General features: G+C 43.7%; 1 protein-coding gene across 2 annotated transcripts in view; it reads right to left on the reverse strand.

Moving 5' to 3' along the window:
* The window catches only part of TFEC (transcription factor EC), an 88,198-nt gene that overhangs the window by 40,923 nt on the left and 29,250 nt on the right, over positions 1-18,025 (reverse strand). Inside the window, exon 1 of one of the 2 annotated variants that reach the window (XM_019543409.1) lies at positions 10,041-10,189. The exons of the other annotated variant lie outside the window; for it this stretch is intronic. Coding sequence (XP_019398954.1) covers positions 10,041-10,103 — 63 coding nt within the window. The 5' untranslated portion in view covers positions 10,104-10,189. Of the gene's footprint in view, positions 1-10,040; positions 10,190-18,025 lie in introns of those variants that run through there. 2 annotated transcript variants of the gene reach the window in all.

Genomic DNA, 18,025 nt, shown 5'->3' on the forward strand with positions numbered 1-18,025 from the left:
GGTCACAGGGCACCATGACAATTGGCTTCCATCAATTACTACTCTCTGGGTCCAGCCATGGAGCCAGTTTCCCAGCCAGCAGACCATGGTGAACCCAAGGCCACAATTGGCCAGTTTCGCCAAGGGGTGATCATGGGATACCAGATCAAAGGCTTTTTTTAAGTCACGATATATGACATCAATCTCTTCTCCCTTGTCCAGGTGATAGGTCACCTGGTCATAAAGGAAACGAAATTAGTCAAGCAAGACCTACCCGCAACAAACCCGTGCTGGCTATCCCTCAGGATGTTGGCGTCAGCCAGTCCATTAAGGATGGCTTCTTTAATAAACTTTTCTAAGATCTTCCCTGGGATAGATGTCAGGCTGATGGGCCTACAGTTTGCCGGATTCACTTTCCTCGCTTTCTTGAAGATAGGCACCACGTTGGCCTTCTTCCAGTCTTTGGGCACTACACCAGAGCGCCAGGAGTTCTCAAAGATCCGTGCCAGGGGCTGAGCTATGATGCTCACTAGCTCCTTGAGCACCCTGGGGTGTAGATTGTCAGGGCCAGCTGACTTGAACGTATCCAACCTTTACAACCTTTACAGAGTCAGCATTGATGGAAGGCAGGGTACGTCCCTCACCTGGACCTCCCTGTCCCATAGCGAGCATGGGCATCCCATTGGACTGATGAAAGACCAATGCGAAGTACCCATTTAATAGTTTGGCTTTTTCCTGGGCGTCACTTGTGAGTTGCCCACCTGGTTCAGCAGAGGTTCAATGTTGCCCTTGCTTTTCCTCCAGCTCCCCACATATCTGAAAAAGGACTTTTTATTGTCCTTGATACTCGAAGCTAGTTGGAGTTCAGTTGCAGCCTTGGCTTTCCTGGTTTGCTCCCTGAAAGACCAGACCAGTGCAGAATATTCCTCCTGGGAGGCGAATCCCATCCTCCATCCTTTGTAGGCCTTTCTTTTTAGCCTCAGAAAGTCTGCTAGATCCCTGGAGAGCCAGGGGGGCTGCTGTGCCCTCTTGCTGCCTTTCCTATGAGATGGAATCAAATTAGCTTGTGCATTGAGGCTTGCTCCCTTGAGGAGCAACTACTCTTCCTAGACTCCCCTCCCCCTGGGGTCATGGTCCCTTAGGGCCTCACTGACAAGCCTCCTGCGCTTGTCAAAGTCAGCTTTCCTGAAGTCAAGGACTTCAGTGTTGCTGACTGACTTACCAGCTTTACAGCAGATGGTGAAGGTGATCAGCTTGTGGTTGCTGTCACCCAGCTTCCCATCAATCACTAGGTTGCCGATTAGGTCATCCCCAGTAGCCAGTACCAGGTTGAGCAGCACTTTACCTCTCACTGGCCCATAGACTTCTTGAGTTAGGTGGAGGTCATCCATGCATGAGAGGAAGCTTTGTGACTGCTTGGATTTTGCTGAGTGATCCTCCAACGATAAGTCTGGGTAATAGAAGTCATCCATGAAAACCATGATCCTGGAGCATGCAGCCTCAGGCAGTTCCCCGGCCGAACTCCTGATCAAGATCTTGACATTGGGTGGGAGGTCTGTAGTAGGGTCCCACCGTTGTGTCCCCTGTACCATGTTCCCCGTGGATTTTAAACCGGAGGGTTAAACTGTTTATCCATGTAATTAAGTTAAAATCATTCAATTCAGAATAATTTTAGGATTAGTTAGGGAGAGGCACTAAAATAGTGAACAGCCATCGCTGTTTTGCTAGATCTCCAAAAAGTATGTTGTCATACATTTAGATCATTGGAAGATATATACATATCTTAAGAGTAGAAGCCTTTGTGCATATGCACCTACTAGTAACAGCTACACTAAGCTGACCTACTAATACGAGTGCACAGTGCTACTAAATATATGCAATAAGAAACTGAATGTAAGTAGTCCAATCTTTCATTTACATTTACTCCCTATGTAAAACCCACATATTAATACCAGACTCTAATCTATAGTTTAATTTTACAAAATAGTTTGTAAAGTGAAACTAGCCTTTCTATACTGAGAAAAACATGTTACCACCATTGTATTTACATACTAAGCTTTCTTATGAAATGTAATTATAAATTACAAAAATTAAGGACAACAAAATGTGCTTCTTCAGGTATATAGGGAGCAAAAGGAAGGCACAGGGTAGCATAGGACCCCTACAGGACAAACTAGGGCAACTGGTGACAGCGAGGGTGGGGGAGACACAAAGCTGAGCTCTTCAATGAGTTCTTTGCATCTGTATTCCTAGACACAGACCAAGAAAAATCCTGCAATTGGATCATAAATAGACACAGGAGAGAAACCAGCCCACCAACTGTTAGCACAGACTTAGTGAAGGGGCACTTGGAGGGGCAGGATGTGTTCAAATCAGCGGACCTGGATGAGCTCCATCCAAAGGTGCTGAAGGAATTGGCTAGTGTCATAGCAGAGCCACTGGCACGGCTGTTTGAGCACTCATGGTGCTCTGGTCAGGTCCCAGAGGACTGGAAAAGAGCCAATGTGGTCCCTATTTTCAAGAAGGGAAGGAGGGAGGACTTGGGAAGCTATAGGCCAATTAGTCTCACCTCTGTCCTTGGGAAAACTCTGGAAAAAATCATTAAGGATCTCATTTGTGGGAGCCCAGCAGGTGAAATAATGCTGAAAGGAAATCAGCATGGATTCACTGCAGGTAAATACTGTCTGACTAAACTTGTTTCTTTTTATGACCAGGTTACAAAATGCTTAGACTCAGGAGTCGAGGTAGACGTCATCTACATAGACTTTAAAAAGGCCTTCGATATGGTATCTCATTCTGTTCTCACAAATAAACTGTCAGGCTGTGATGTAGATGATTACATGGTCAGGTGGGTGGCATATTGGCTTAGGGGTCACACCCAGAGAGTGGTGGTGGACGGGTTGATATCAACCTGGAAAGATGTGGGCAGTGGAGTCCCACAAGGCTCTGTCCTTGGACCAGTGCTATTCAATGTCTTCATCAGTGACTTGGACGATGGCATGGAGAGCACCCTGTGCAAGTTCACAGATTATATCAAATTATGGGGCAAAGTTAACACACCAGAGAGTAGGGAGAGGATCCAGGTGGATCTGGACAGGTTGCAAAAACGGGCAGAATAAAATAGGATGCAGTTCAACAAAGACAAGTACAAAGTGCTACATCTGAGCAAAAAGAACCACCAACACACTTACAGGCTGGGCGTGATCTTCTCAGCAGCACAGCAGCAGAAAGGGATCTTGGAGTCATAGTTGACACCAAGATGACCATGAGTCATCAATGTGATGAAGTGATCAACAAAGCTAACCGCACTTTATCATGCATTAGCAGATGCATGACAAGCAGGTCCAGAGAGGTAATGCGGCACTGGTCAGGCCACAGTTGGAGTACTGCTTCCAATTTTGGGCATCGCACTTCGAGAGGGATGCACTTATATAGTCAGAGGCCTGCAGGCCTGCCTACGAGGAGAGACTGAGGGACCTAAAACTCTTATGCCTTCGCAAAAGAAGGCTGAGAGGTGATCCTGTGGCTGCCTAGAAATTCATCAGGGGAGGGCAACAGGGAATAGGAGATGCTCTATTTACTAGGGCACCCCCTGAAGTAACTAGGAACAATGGCCATAAATTGAAAGAGAACAAATTTAGGTTAGACATTAGAAAGAATTTCTTCACAGTAAGGGTTGTCAGATTCTGGAATGGGCTTCCAAGAGAAGTGGTGCTCTCCCCTACCCCAGGGGTCTTCAAGAGGAAGCTGGACAAGCACCTAGCTGGGGTTATCTGACTCCAGCACTCTTTCCTGCCCAGGGCAGGGGGTCAGACTCAATGACATACTGAGGTCCCTTCAGACCCTAACATCTATGAATTTATGAAAATCTTGGCCAGGCTTTGTAAGGTTTATGATGGCATCAGCTACACCTCTGAAAAAGGCATCTACTATTGGACCCAAGTTCATCAAACATTTCACATACCAAATAAAATTCAATTTGTTTGTGTTACTTTTTCAGTTTCTAATTTTTTTTAAAGTGTTTAATTGCTTATAATTTATTTTCTGTTTATTCAATGTATCCAGTTAACAGAGTTGGCTTAATCTTTCAAACAGACATATGCATTTCAGAATATGCACTGAATTTTTCTTCAGTTTGGTCAATAACTGGATATTGAACTAGTTGTTGCAAGAACATTTCCTAAACAGTAGGTGCACGTGCATGTGCAATTAGTGTGGTTGAATAAACTCTGGAGCAGTTTACGCTGAAGTTTATTGCTCCTGGGTGCAGTGTTTAGATGTGCACCCAGGATCGTAGCATGCTGAGCTAGAATGGTGAAGCCCTGGCTGTCAGGGGACCTAGAGACTCAGCCTGCCAGCCCAGAGCTGCTCTGCCATGGCTCAGGTTGCTGAGGAGGGGCTGGCTGGGGTACAAGTGTGCTACATTGGGGCTAGCTGGCAGGTAGCCCTACACTGTAGCACTTTCATGCCTCAGCCAGTCCTGGCTCCCATCTACACATGGGTTACAGCCCACTAAACTCCACTGTAGGATAGTATTTGTGTTGGGCAGTACGATCCTACCCCAGTGTTAATTAGTTACTGAGGCCTAGTTGCGCCATGTGTATAGATGGTGACACTTTACTGCAGTGCTAATTGGCCAACACCACAGTAAAATGCATTTGTAGATGCCTCCAATAATAGATAAGATACTACAGACTACCCTTTTTTATTGAGGGGAAAATAGAATTAGTTCAAATACTTCTCACTCTTTCTTTTTGTGGTAGCTGCTTAGAAAACCAAAAGAAACAGTAGATGGGAAGGAAAGCTTTGTGATTCAGCACTGAAGCAGAGCTTGGGAGATATGTTCAGCTGTTGGTTTAGTCAGAGATTTGCTGCGTTATGAGGGAAAGTTGTTAACCTCTCTCTATGAAAAAGACAGTGGATGCGTCTACATGAGACGCTTACTGCACATTAGCCTAGTAACACTGCATGATAGTGAGATGGTTTAAAACTGCACTAATAGCTTACTGCACAGTGTTACTAGGCTAATAAACATTAAGCATCACAAAACAACTGTGTGCCAGCACAACTGTGCAGTAACTCTAGTTAGTTAGTACTTTATTAAGCAAGTACTAAACTAAATGAGCAGTATCTAAGGTGCATTAGTGAACATCCAGGCGTACCCACTGGATGATAACTTTTCATGGAGCAGGGATGTGAGGCAGCCCCCTGCCCTGTTGGGAGGGGAGTGGGAAAGTGTCGAGCAGGACATGTGTTCATGTGTGGGGATGGGTGCCTAGGTACTAGGGTCCCAAGAGCCAGCACGGGGTGAAAGGAAGGAGGAGGGGGCATGGGGCATATTCAAAGCTCACCCAGATGTTGCAGTCTACAGCTGATCCTGTGCACTCTGCATGAGGCCAAGCCCTGACTGCTCCCACCTGAGGCAGCGCATGCTGTGCACCAGCCCTTTTCAGCAGGCAGAGTGGGTGGAAGGCAGCAAAAAGCTGGACCCAGAGCCAGAGTCTCACATGCTGGGGCAGGAGCTGTCCACCGGAAGCTCCTGGCTGCCTTCCAACTACTCTGGCTGCCTGTGCCAGGCAGGCAAGGCAGGCAGGATCGGTGGAAGGTAGCCAAGATTTGGGGCCAGAACCCTACATGCTGGGGCAGGAGCCACTTGGCTGCAGCTTCCTCCAAGCCATGAGTTGTGAGGCAGGGGGCTGCCTCACAACCCTGCTCCATGATCCTGGTCTTGCCAGCCTGTTTCACTCCCGATCACTGCTCCCTGCCTGTGAGTTGTTGTGGTGGGGAGGGTGCTGATTTGGCCTGTAGGAGCAGCTGCTGCAGGAGGTGAGGAGAGCAAAGCAGCACCCAAGATTTTGCAGCTGCACCAGGAGCAGCCCCCCCCACAGAAGCTCTGCATGCTGCCCAGGGCCAGGTCAGTGGGTGCAGGCTGAAGCGAGGTGCGGGCTGCCCCAGGCTAGGCTCAACCCCATGTGGAGCACCACAGGAGTAGCTGCAGCCACCAGATCAAATCAACTGGCAGCCACACCCTGTGGGCCAGATCCAATCAATTGGCAGGCTGAATCCAGCCCGTGGGCTGTATTTTGCTAACCCCTAATTTAGAGACTGTCTGGGGCAAGAGCTGTATCTTACTACATGTTGTTATGTTGCCTGGCACACTAGAATACAGTTGAAGATTTTAGATGCTGATGTAATTGACCTATGAAACACTTACTTATATTAGGAAATAAATCAGAAATAAATACATCTAACAAACAACAACAAACTACAGCAGTTCCCTTTGCTATTTTTCTTGAAAAATAAAGAAAACTAGCAAATGTACCAAGTTTCAGGTCTCTTATCTTGCACCCAAGACAAATTGCAGCACCTTCTATATTTATCTTTAACCTGATTCATAATCGTATGATGCTCAACCAAGTACCTAATGTTCAGATATATTATAATATATTATATATAATGTATGAAAACTAGCTCATTTTTTATCTTTGAATAATGATCTTCAAGCTGGGTCATTATTCACAACTGAAAAATGAACCAGATCCAGATTCGCACTTACAGCATATTCCTGGAAAAGTGTGTGTGTGCGTGTGTGTGTCATTTAGCCAAATGCAGGATCAGAAGTGGAAAAGCAATGGAAATTTCCTGTAAGCTCAAACTCTTTTTAGAGAGCTGTGTTTTGAGGTGCAAACTTTTAATTATGTGCTTTTTTAATGTTTCTATATATTATGAGAGCCAAGATAAAAGCAAAAGCAAACTGATCCAACTGACAAGTCAGAAACAAAATCTATCCCATTCATCTCATGGTCCAGAAGCCTAAAGTGCACAATTTAATTTGGACCATCATTAGCTATTTTACTACTGCTCATGTTAAGAGTAATATTTAATTAGTGAACAAATGCAGTGGTTTCAACCTTTTGACCCTGTGGGCCAAATTAGAGGCATGGGCCTGGTCTGCAGGTCAGACTGGACCCCACCTGCTGGGATTGGGTCCCAAGGTCCTGTGCTGCCCCAACCTAGCCCCGTTTGCCAAAATTCGGCCCCCAGGGCCTTACACCACCTCTTCCCAGCACATCAGGCCAAGGTCAGGCTCCAGAGCCCTGTGCCACTCCTAAGTGGCTCCACCACCAGCATTGAGCCCTGTACTGTGCTTCATGCCCAATCTAGTGTGCAGGGCCATGGCCTCCAGGAGTCCCTATAAACCCATAGGGAGCCTTGCAGGCTAGAAGACATGGTGCCAGGAGCCGGATCTGGCCCACAGGGGGGGTGGGAGGTGGAGGGAAAGAGGGGTTGAGCACCCCTGAATTAATACACGGTCCCAAACAGTTCCTTGTAATTCCACATATCAAATCATTCAAATTTTTCCCTGAACAAATGCACGTTTGTTTTGTCAGCACAAAAACCTGACATACAAAAAGTAAAAAAGGAGGGGAAAGAATAAAATTGACTTTATATTAAAATATTAATATAGGCATCCTCTGTTAGATACACATTCTTACATATTTTTAATCTCACAGTAATATTTGCTTCTATACAAGACTTTATATTGCACTAACCACAGTAATATCTCAGTTCTTGCCAGTAAAATATTAAGTGATGTCTGTCATATGATTTATTCTCTCTTTCTCATTCCTCTGCTTTGTTTGGGTCAAGTTTCTTTTTTGTTGCTGTTGAATTTAAATGTGCACACTCCTACATATTTATATTAAAGAAGGCAAGGTCAAAGAAATGCACCTTGCACTTGAAGAGGAGACTCGTAAGTCTTATATTTACAGTCCATAATTCCTTTGGGAATTCACACCATACCTATTAACTGGCTTCTAAGAAAGCTTGTTTCTTGCACAGATAAGTTTTATCCTCATGGAAAAAAAATCTATTACATCAGAAGAGAAGAACTGTTCACTGCTACCTTCATTTTGGAGTTGGTGGTGATCTTTTAGATATGCTGGAACCAAGGCATTGACATTTGAAACTCAGGAAAATTATTACATCACCTAGACCAGTGGTCTCCAACTTTTTTAAGTAGGAGATCACCTCTGGCATTTAAAAGCAACCCAAGATCCATTGTGCACTGCCGCCACCATCCCCCCCACCCAGCAGGTAAGTCTGTGGGGTGGGAAGGGGGGCGTGGATCGAGGCAGAGGGAGAAAAAATTATTTGGGGGCACATCTCCCCAGCAGGTAAGTCCCATCTGGCTGGGACCTCACTCAACTTACCCCTGGTCCTGTCTCTGTGGCAACGTTCCCTCTAAGCTGTGTGGCATGTGCTTAGAGGGAACGCTGTTCTGCAGCACTGTCCTACCGTAGGGGCCTCAATCTAGCCCCCACCTCTTACCACCCCCATGGACTAACCTGCTGGGCTGGGGCACGCAAACACTTGGCTCCCACCCCAGCCTTGGATCTACCCCAAGAGGGTCTGAGATCTAGTACAAGAGGCTACAAGATCTACCAGTGGATTGAGATCCATTGGTTGGCGACCACTGATTTAGAGTGACCTCTGTCTGTAACAGTGCTTATATTTCAACTACCCCTGTATTATTTTTGGCAAAATATAAGACTTTGAACTACCCAAATTTTACTAAGACTAAATAAAGATACTGCATTGCTGTTGTAGAGATTAGAGATGATGAAGGCATGGAAACTTTATGTATGTCAACTTCCTGAACGGAATTGTATTGCCTTGTCAATAAGAGCTAAAAGAAAACATTACAGATTCTACTATCTAAGAAGTTCTCAGTGAGGAATTCAGACTTGCTGAATTTCACACTGAATTGACCAATTGTGATGCGTACCTTAAAACCAAAGGAGACCATGCTACGGCAAACGTTTCACAATGCTTTCCTCTGCTCAGCAGCATAACCTCCGTCCTGTTCAGGTACTGCTTCAAACAGCTTTTGTTCATCCTTGGACTATCTTCATGCCATTAGGGGGGAAACAAGATTATGTGGGGTGAAGGAGATATAGAACTATACATTGTCTGTACATTGCTGCTATTTGAGTCCTTATTGCTTGCACGTTTACAGTGACTGCACTGACTACAGTGAAGGTGCTCAGCAGAACTGGAGAGAGATCTGTGTGTTCTATTACTGTTCTTTAACTTTGTACTTGATAAAAATCAGTACTGTTGACATTTGAACAGTACTAGTAGAGTACTGTAGAGACTTATAATATTTAAGTACATTCACTTGGACCCTTGCCTTTTCCTCAATTGGGATGGTATATTACCAATAGTAAGGTTATCAAGATACTGTTTTAAACATCAACTTTCAGAATTCTTACATAAATAACTATTTGCACTTTTCCTCAAAGATCCTGACTTGATAGGATGGTATAAACTTACTTAAAGTGAAAGGAGTGAGCAAGTTAGGAGAATTAGATCCTATTCTAAAGAATCCTGTCTACCATCTCTACACAAAATTTTTTCAGGTACAGGGTGAATTGTTGTATCCTACCTCTCCCAAGGGTGTATGTACCCTATCCACCTCTAGTAGAAAAGGGGCTACTCTGAATGCAGAGGATATATCATATGCCTCATCATGCTATGTGGTGGGGTACTCATGTCATGTAAAGGTGGACTTGTGACTAAACTACAATTGCTGTAGGTGCTGTATTGTCCTATCCTACTATTCCATGATACAGAGTTGGTGTATGAGAACCATTCCATATCCACGCTCTCAATGCAATCCCCATATAGAGGGTTTATCTGATGCAGAGTCCTGTGCCTCCACAACCATGATTGAGTTCACCCATAGACCCCTGCTGCAAACTGGGGAGATGAAAAGCTGCTACAAACTCATAAGAGATGAAAAGCTTGTAATCAAAATTCATTTGAAGTTCTATGACAATCAGAACTTAGTGTCCTCTCTGATTTGAGATGTCTGCACTTGCTATGGTAAACAGCTCTAGGAAACTTAATTTAACATCCTGCATTGTTAGTGCTCTGCCTTTTAGAGAGGTAACTTCCAGTCTAGAATTAGTTTTAGGATTAATAGTTCAAGAGTCCACACACACTACATATTTTTAAATTCAGATTATTGAAGAACGACAAGGAAAATATTTGCTCACCAGTTTTATTTTTGAAGAGTCTATAATTTCCACAATAGTTAAAGCTTGTTCTCTCTCCTTCATGTTTTCTTTTTTGTTAAACCTGCAAGCAATATCAGGGAATGCTATGTTGAAGCGTATGTACCAGGGTGAACTTTGATTCTTTCGTGGACTTTAAGACTAATCCAGTATAGAATGTGATTGACAAAGCATTTTCATTGTTGGTATGCAGCCTTTTCAAGTGACCCAAGCTAAGCAAAGGATCTGTTAATATTTACTCTGGCCCTTTCTGCAGAATGGTTTTGAACTCTAGCAGTTGACAAAAATTGCTAGATGACACCAATGTTTACTGATTAAAAACAACCATACTATATGCAGAACTGGGCTGCCTATATTAGCTGTATTATATGCACCTCCAAATGAATATCTCCTATTATTTCATGATGAAATAATCATCATACTTATTAAGTAAAGTACTTTGAGGACTATCCTACCAGGATTTTTTGTATGGTTTCTGGGAATGGTAATTTTTGTAATCTGTCCAAATACCAAATGGTAGCTATCACTATTTGACAAATAATTAATACAAATACAAATTATTAATGCCATGATGAGAAACTGTGACCTCAAAGACCTTGCAATAGCAATGAGATTTTCCAGACAGATCGCATGGTGCTTTCATCAATAAATAGAGTCTCCATAGAATCAAATGCGGGGTTCAACAGCTATAATGAGAACTTTCTATCCACTGCAGTTAACAGAATGATAGAAGTTAGAGTTAGAAAAGACCTATCAGGTCAGCCAGTCCATACCGATACCACAGCAAGATTGCTCCCAACAGTACATTCTGACTGCTTGAAGATTGTAAATGTTCCAAGGCCTAGACTTGACTGAACTACTGGACAATTGAGAATTTGCTCAGTAAGCCATTTATCTGCTTACTGGGCTGAACAGCTAAACTATATCCTTCCTTCTAGTAGTGTCAGACCTCTGAAGAGTGTAGCTACCTTCCTCATTAGCAGGGCGAAGCAATTCCTGCAGGCCCCTGAAAAAGCGTTCCATTGCAACATGCTAACACAGCTGTGCACTGTTTTATTCTGCTAAGCTGCAGGGATGGCTTCTTGTTTATTCTAGTGCCTCAGGAAGAATGCAAGACATTTTTCAGGCTTCAGTTTCTTGATATTTCTTTCTATTTGCTGGAAGGACAATGGCCCTTTGAGACTCCCAGCCACTTTTTACTCTTTGTGACTAGTAGAGTGACTCTTCTGCTTGCCTCCATCATTCCCACCATTGCCTATTGGAACCTCAAATACAATATCATAAAAGCAGTGTTTGCACACTAGGCAAACTCTGCAAGAAAGTGGGGGGAGGGTGGCAGAGTTCAGAGAGCCAGCAGTACAGGAGTCAGTCAGCTAAAACTAAGGCAGCCCAGTCAGCTGTGGCTATAAAGAAATGTTATGAAACTACAGCAGGACGATCAGTCCAAGCTCCTATATCAGTATACAGACCCAAAGTTACCTCTCAGATCTAATATGGCACTGAAGTAAGGGGTTATGCCACTAGTAATGATGTAGACATACCTCAGAACATGTTTCTTAGGGGTCTTCCTCCCTCAATTCCTGCATCTTTTCTGATATTAGAGATGGGAATGGATTCTATTTTAACTAATGTTATTATTAGAAAGGCAGGATTTTGGTTTAAAATCCTGCCCCTTTTACCATCTCATCTGCTTAAATTATGCTACCTAGAAGATATTAATAATCCCCCTCCTCTCCAATCACCATGGTTAGCTTTTCTTTCCCACACTTTTGCACTAGCTTTCTCCCCCATAGAAAAAGTTCGGGTTTTCCAGAGGATACAAAATATTGCCAGGCAGAATGATTTTGCAGTGGCTAGGGCTACTCGCAATGCCCTTTTATATACTCTTTGGAAATTAGATGGGGGCGGGGAGAAGAGGGGGAGAAGAAAGGTATTTATAGGTGGTGGTGATCCTCTTTGACTAGACTCAGGACTGAACAGATGCCCACAGCTGTTCTGGCTGGACATGGATTTTGCATTCCAAGGGCTAAAAGATGTTGCCCAGTCTGTCTAGGAGTTTTGGAAGATACTATCCACTATGTATTAGAATGTACTTTATATAATGACAAAAGGAGAACCTGTTTATTACCGCACTTGCAGAAATTGATACATTTCTCAAACAGAGAGAAACTAATCTGGCTTTTACAGTCAACAGATCCAAATGTAGTAAACCGTCTCACAATTTTCACTTACAAGGCTGAGGCGATTAGAGTTAAATATCCTTTATTACTGATATGAGTGATACATTTTAACATTAGACTTGATTTTCTTGTCTCAATTGTGGATATATGTACAACATTATAGATTCAGGTCTTGATTTACTACTATATATTAGTCATGTTTGTAGGTTGGTGGGCTCTATTTTTTGTACAATATTTGTAGTTTGGTTACTTTGTTCAAACTTATTTATATTATGGGTGTATGTGTTTTACCTCGTCTTTGAGAGCATGGCATTTAGCCAGAATCCTTAATAATAAAACTGAATCGACTTGAATTAGTATATAAGTGTCTATAACATGTTAGTGGTTGCATGGAAATGGAATTGCAGAACCATAGAGCTTTCAAATGTATGCACTCTCCTATCACTCTCCAGCTGCTTTCCATAGGATTGGTAAAGTATTCTTTGTGAGTTTTGTTGCTCCTTACTCTACATCTCTATATGTATGCCTATGAAGGCTTTTGGCCTTGAGCCCTGAAAAACCTGCCAATCTGTAGGATCATGGCTTTTCTCTTATCTCAGGACTTCCTTTGTAGCTTTCCCCTGGACAGCATAATTTGATTGCTTGCAGCATCAGTTAACCATATGTTCTAAAGAGATATTTTAATGAAAACAAGTATTGTTTCTATTTACTGTAATAGACAGAACATCATTCAATGTTTGAAGGTTTAGTAATTTAAAAAAGGTAGGCCCCAAAATGTCTATCAGTATAAGTAACTAGGATCCAATAAACTAATTATGTTAAAATTATAACTGATATCAAATTTTGCTTACAATTTTAATCAAAGAAACTCAGGCCTTTCCTGAGCTTCAAGCAAATTTCATAGACTTCTAAAAATAGCATTTCTATTTAATTTTTTTTTTTTTATCTAATTTAGCCTAGAGCACAAACACCATGAGAGAAAGTACTCTTTCAATATATCAAACAGGAGCCAAAACAGGACTGATAGTCATTGGGCAAATTCATAATTAGAAAAGGTTTCCTAACAAAGAACGCAGTGCTTATGACAGCCTAAAATCTCTGAGGTGCTGTGAACTGCAAAATGTCAACAATCCACAATGGCTTCCATTGCAATTTAGAGCTCCCCAAGTTAGCACTGATGGAATAGTTCACAGCATTCTGTGGCTTTAATCTGTTTTTCCATGAATGAATAACTTTGGCAAATATGTGGTGGATTTATGAAAAGAACCTGTTTTCAAAGCTGTTTTGGTTAGCTTTGTTTCTGTGTCACCAGGATTGCTTATGTTCCCTAACTGCATGTGCATGGTTCTTAAAAATCGTATATACTAATTTGAGATGTCCTTCTATCAATATTCTCTATTTTTTAATATATATAATTCACTGTTTCTGGGAAACATTCTTGCTAGTAAACTCACTAGAACACACATGCCAATGTACACTAAGACAAATAAATTAAAAATTACAAATGGATATATAAATATATAAAGACCATTTTGCCATCTCTATTCAGCAATACAACTGATAAAACATAGTTACAATTTTTTTCCATTAAGAAAATAGTTCTCTCTCTATTATTCTTCCTTGAGCTATTCTATTTAAATGTTTTTTACATGAGCACAATTGACTTCATAGTCTGGTAAATTTTGGCACTTGAATCGGATGTGGGAAAGCCAAGTTGAAGTAACTACCCTGTCTGATTCAACATAGATTTGACCCTGGGTCTCTCACAGCCCAAGGGAATACCCTAATTACCCGGCTGTTGGCTGTTCTATAGTTTCTTCATGACCAATTGTAAAAGGTCTCATTTTCCCTCTTGAGAAGAACAGAAATTTTGAAACTTGACATTTGGTTTCTTATCCAAATAATCAATTCAATAATTCTTTTAATGTAAGTTTTAGATATAACAGCATGAAGCAGATTATTAAAAAGGTGTTTATCATCAGAAGCTAGACACAGATCATCTCAGGTTTTGTAGTTACTTCTGATTAAAAGTATTGGCAAAATAGTGGTATTTCATCTGTCACTCTGTAATAAATATTGAAAATTATAAGCCCTTTGCATGGAACTCAGTGTTATTCTTCCCAATCTACAGTGTGTTCCCTAGAGTCTTGAAAACATACATATGTATTAACAACAAAAACTACCTTTCTTAACCTTAACAGTTAAGGTCACATTGTGGTATATAATAAAAACCTGAAAAGCATGGAAATTAGGGATGCAAAAGGTTAAACGGTAATTATATTTATACTGTCTAACGTTTACCATATACCTCCCAGCTCAGTGCTGCCTGCTGGCAAGGGAGCGGCTCTGGCAGGAGCTGCCTGGGAGGCAGCGTGGATCTGGGCCGCAGCATCATGCAGCTGCTCCAAGGGAGGTAACTAGTGATTACCTGAAGGAACAGAGCTGGGCAGAGCTGTTGGGCTTAAATAGGAGCAAATGCAGTCGTGGGGCTGCCATTGGATACCTCAGGGGCAGTTTGCATGGAGCCCAGCACCCTCCCCCCCATAGCACCCATAGGAGCTCCCACCTGCCACAACAGCTGCACTGCACCCATGTGGTGCCTCTAGGCCTGCATGTACCTGGAGCCCCAGGTGGTGCCCACCTCCTGCCTGCCTAACCCCCAGGCTGTAGCAGCTGCTGCTCAGCAAGGACCCACAGTGGCTCTTCCAGCCCAAAGGCATGTGACAGATGGATCTGCCATGCAGGATTGCGCCCAAGAGATCCACCTGTGGACTGAGCACCCTTTGTCAGGAGCCATGGCACGGAGGCAAGTCCTCAGCTGAGTGGGAGGAGTGCAGTGCCAGCCCAGCTGCTGGCTGCATCCAGACAGGGAAGGGACTGCGTTGCTCCTTTAAAACACCTTTAAGATATAAATTCAATTAGGCCTAACCTCAATAAACCCCAGATAAGATGCTTTAGGGTAGCTATACCAGTTTTTAAGACTGTAAGAGAGGGGGGAAAGCATTCCTGTTCTTACCCCTCTGATTTTATTAATTCATGACTGTAATTCATTAATTAAGGGTAGATGTTGAACCTCTGAGCAATTATTCACATGAGCAGTCTCATCGAATTCACTGTGCTCATTTAATGTGTCCATTTAAGTGGAGCATGCGCAGATTCAACTAAGACAAATATTTCCTTATAAGTACATGCAATGGACAGCAATACAAATTCCCCATCCCTACTCCCCATTCACTAAGGAGAGATTAGAAACACAAACGCTCTATAGATTAGGTCCCATGAAGCAAAATTTTTTGTGAAATTATTAGTCTTATATTGTAGTAGGAAGGAAAATAAAGCTGAAGTCTAGGACAACGTTGGAGTGAATACAATCCACAAAGAAAAAAGAAACCAAAAATAATGCCAAAGAAGCACAAACCCAAAGTTTGTCTCTAAAAATACTTCAGTAACTCCCAGCAGCAATAATGAAGTATAAGGAGCTAGGTCCATAGTCATTTTGGCTAGGGACAGACATTATACATAAACTAGCTGAAATGATCAGAAACTTGTTTAAACCTGTAACAGAATAGATGTTCAGTGCACATAAACCAGTTTGAAAATGGCTGAACCCAGTCTGAGATAAATCTGATTGATTGTAGTATCAGACTTAATTAATTTGGCTCAAACTGGTTTATTCAATGTCTGTCCTAGACCTCTTGCTGGTTTAAGTTAAACCAGACTCTCCCAGCATCCCAGCATGCTCTCTGGGCTGGGCTGGGCTGGGCAGGGCTCTCTGCGCCACAGCAGGGCTGGCCCCTCCCCTCCCCTCCCCTCTGCTCCCTGGCTGGAGCTCCAGCAGAGACTTCTGGGCACAGTAGGGTCTGCCTGGCTTCCCCCTGCCCTACCCACCTCTCACTGTTCATGCAGGAACCGCTCTCCCCCATCCCTCCCATCTCCCACAGCAGGGACTCCAGCACCATGGATCCAAGGCATGTGGTATGCTAGCTAATGCAGACATGTGTGTGTCTCCAACTTCAATGGGACAGGCAGGCAGAACAGTGACTGCTTAGGGCTGTTTGGAGCTAATCAACAGGTCAGCTGGTAAGAGTTTGAAGTAACAGAGAGAGGTTATTATTTTGCTGATCGGGTGATAAACACTGTTATCACCCCCCTGCTGGCTCTCTCGCTTGTCAGTTTGCTGCAGACAATATAAAAAAGCACGGAGGGGGATTGAAAAGCTCTGTATCATCAACAAATACATGCACTGCACATACACCCTTGCCTCAGAGTGCTAGCAGGGGGCTGGGGGCTGTCAACAGTCCTCCCACTTGAGCAGCAAGCAGGGAAGAGCCTGGGATGGTGCAGGCAGACTTCCCTAATGAGAATGTCCTGCCAAGGCCTGGCCATTCCCTCCCCAACCAAGCTCAGCACAGTAGAAGGGAAGACAGGGCTGCTGTAGTACCCCACAGCTTCTGACCTGAGCTACTGCAGGCATGTGCCTGAATTTCCTCAGTCCAGAGGGAATGTCTGTCTGGTTACAAACCGGTTCAGCCTAGCCAAGTTACGCTAACCTGCAAAGATTGAATCAATTCAAGTTCAGGCTTTTTGAACATCTGTCCCTAGCCTTAGAGCCTGGTTCTGATCTCGCTCCAGTGCAATTTAGGAGCAATTATGATAAGCCTTTGTGAAGATTCACAGAGTGGAAGGATTCACCCCATGCTACTCTTATACTGTAACTGTGAACCACCATCATGGGCAAGAAAGGCCGCTTAGTGTAGAAAACGAAAGTCCTTGTTACACAGTAATTTGAGTAGCTCCTGGAGCTCTTAATCCCTGCACTATCTGCACATTACCACCTGAAACCAGTTTTAAGCACTCATTAGGTGATTTAAAGCTATACCACTCCAGGACAGGATTATCTCTGATCCATACTACCCAGCTCATGTTACACTAAGGTGCAGCCATGCTAGACTACACCTTATTGTAAACACCCCAACTGCCCCCTCCCCCGCTGGCCCATATTGGGCTCACTGCCCTCCCAGGCATCCCAGATCCCCACTCAATGTCCTTTCACCCCCTGTCCCCCCCATCCCCCCTGCTACTAGTGCAGGCAACCATAGTCTCAGAGAAGTGGCCAAGGAAGGGTTAACCTGCCTACTGGTCCACTGCCAGTGCTACTACTATCTGGGCCACAAAAGCAGCAGTGGTGGTGGGCAGGCAGGTTAACCCTTTCCTGGCTGCCCCCTGTGACAGACAGAGCAGGCAGACATAAGTAAGTAATTCCATGCGGGGTGTGGCAGAAAGCCACCTTGGTTTCTCCCCAAAATCTCTGTCCTGTGACACTGTGACTAAAATCTCTGAGCTGCAACCATTTGATTAGGGTGGGCTCTGCACACAGGGGACCGCACCCTCAGCCTGTCTATTTAGGTAACTTGAGCCGGCTGCATTCCTGAGGGAGGGGGGAAACCTGCTCCCTCTGCCTATGTGACTTGCATAAATTACCTGGGTAAGGGGTTTCTACCTGGGCAACTGGAATCTGCCCGGTAACAGGTGATGTATTTCAAATTGGTTGGCTGACAGCCAACTGGGGCTGACCTCCACTGGACCAGATGAATGAGGTCACAGGGGCTATATAAGTTAGAGATGGGAAGGTGGCGGGCTCTCTCTTCGGCCATGAGGTAAAGCAGTAGCCATGCGGGGGACACAGAGAAGCCTTACCATCTGAAACTAGCTCTCTCTCACCCCAAAACTCATGAGCAAGGAACGGCCTGCCTCTAAAGGGAAACTTCACCTGCCTTTGGAAGAAGC

The sequence above is a fragment of the Crocodylus porosus genome, unplaced genomic scaffold (assembly GCF_001723895.1).
Source record: "Crocodylus porosus isolate Cpor-Errol unplaced genomic scaffold, CroPor_comp1, whole genome shotgun sequence".
Classification (NCBI taxonomy): Eukaryota; Metazoa; Chordata; order Crocodylia; family Crocodylidae; genus Crocodylus; species Crocodylus porosus.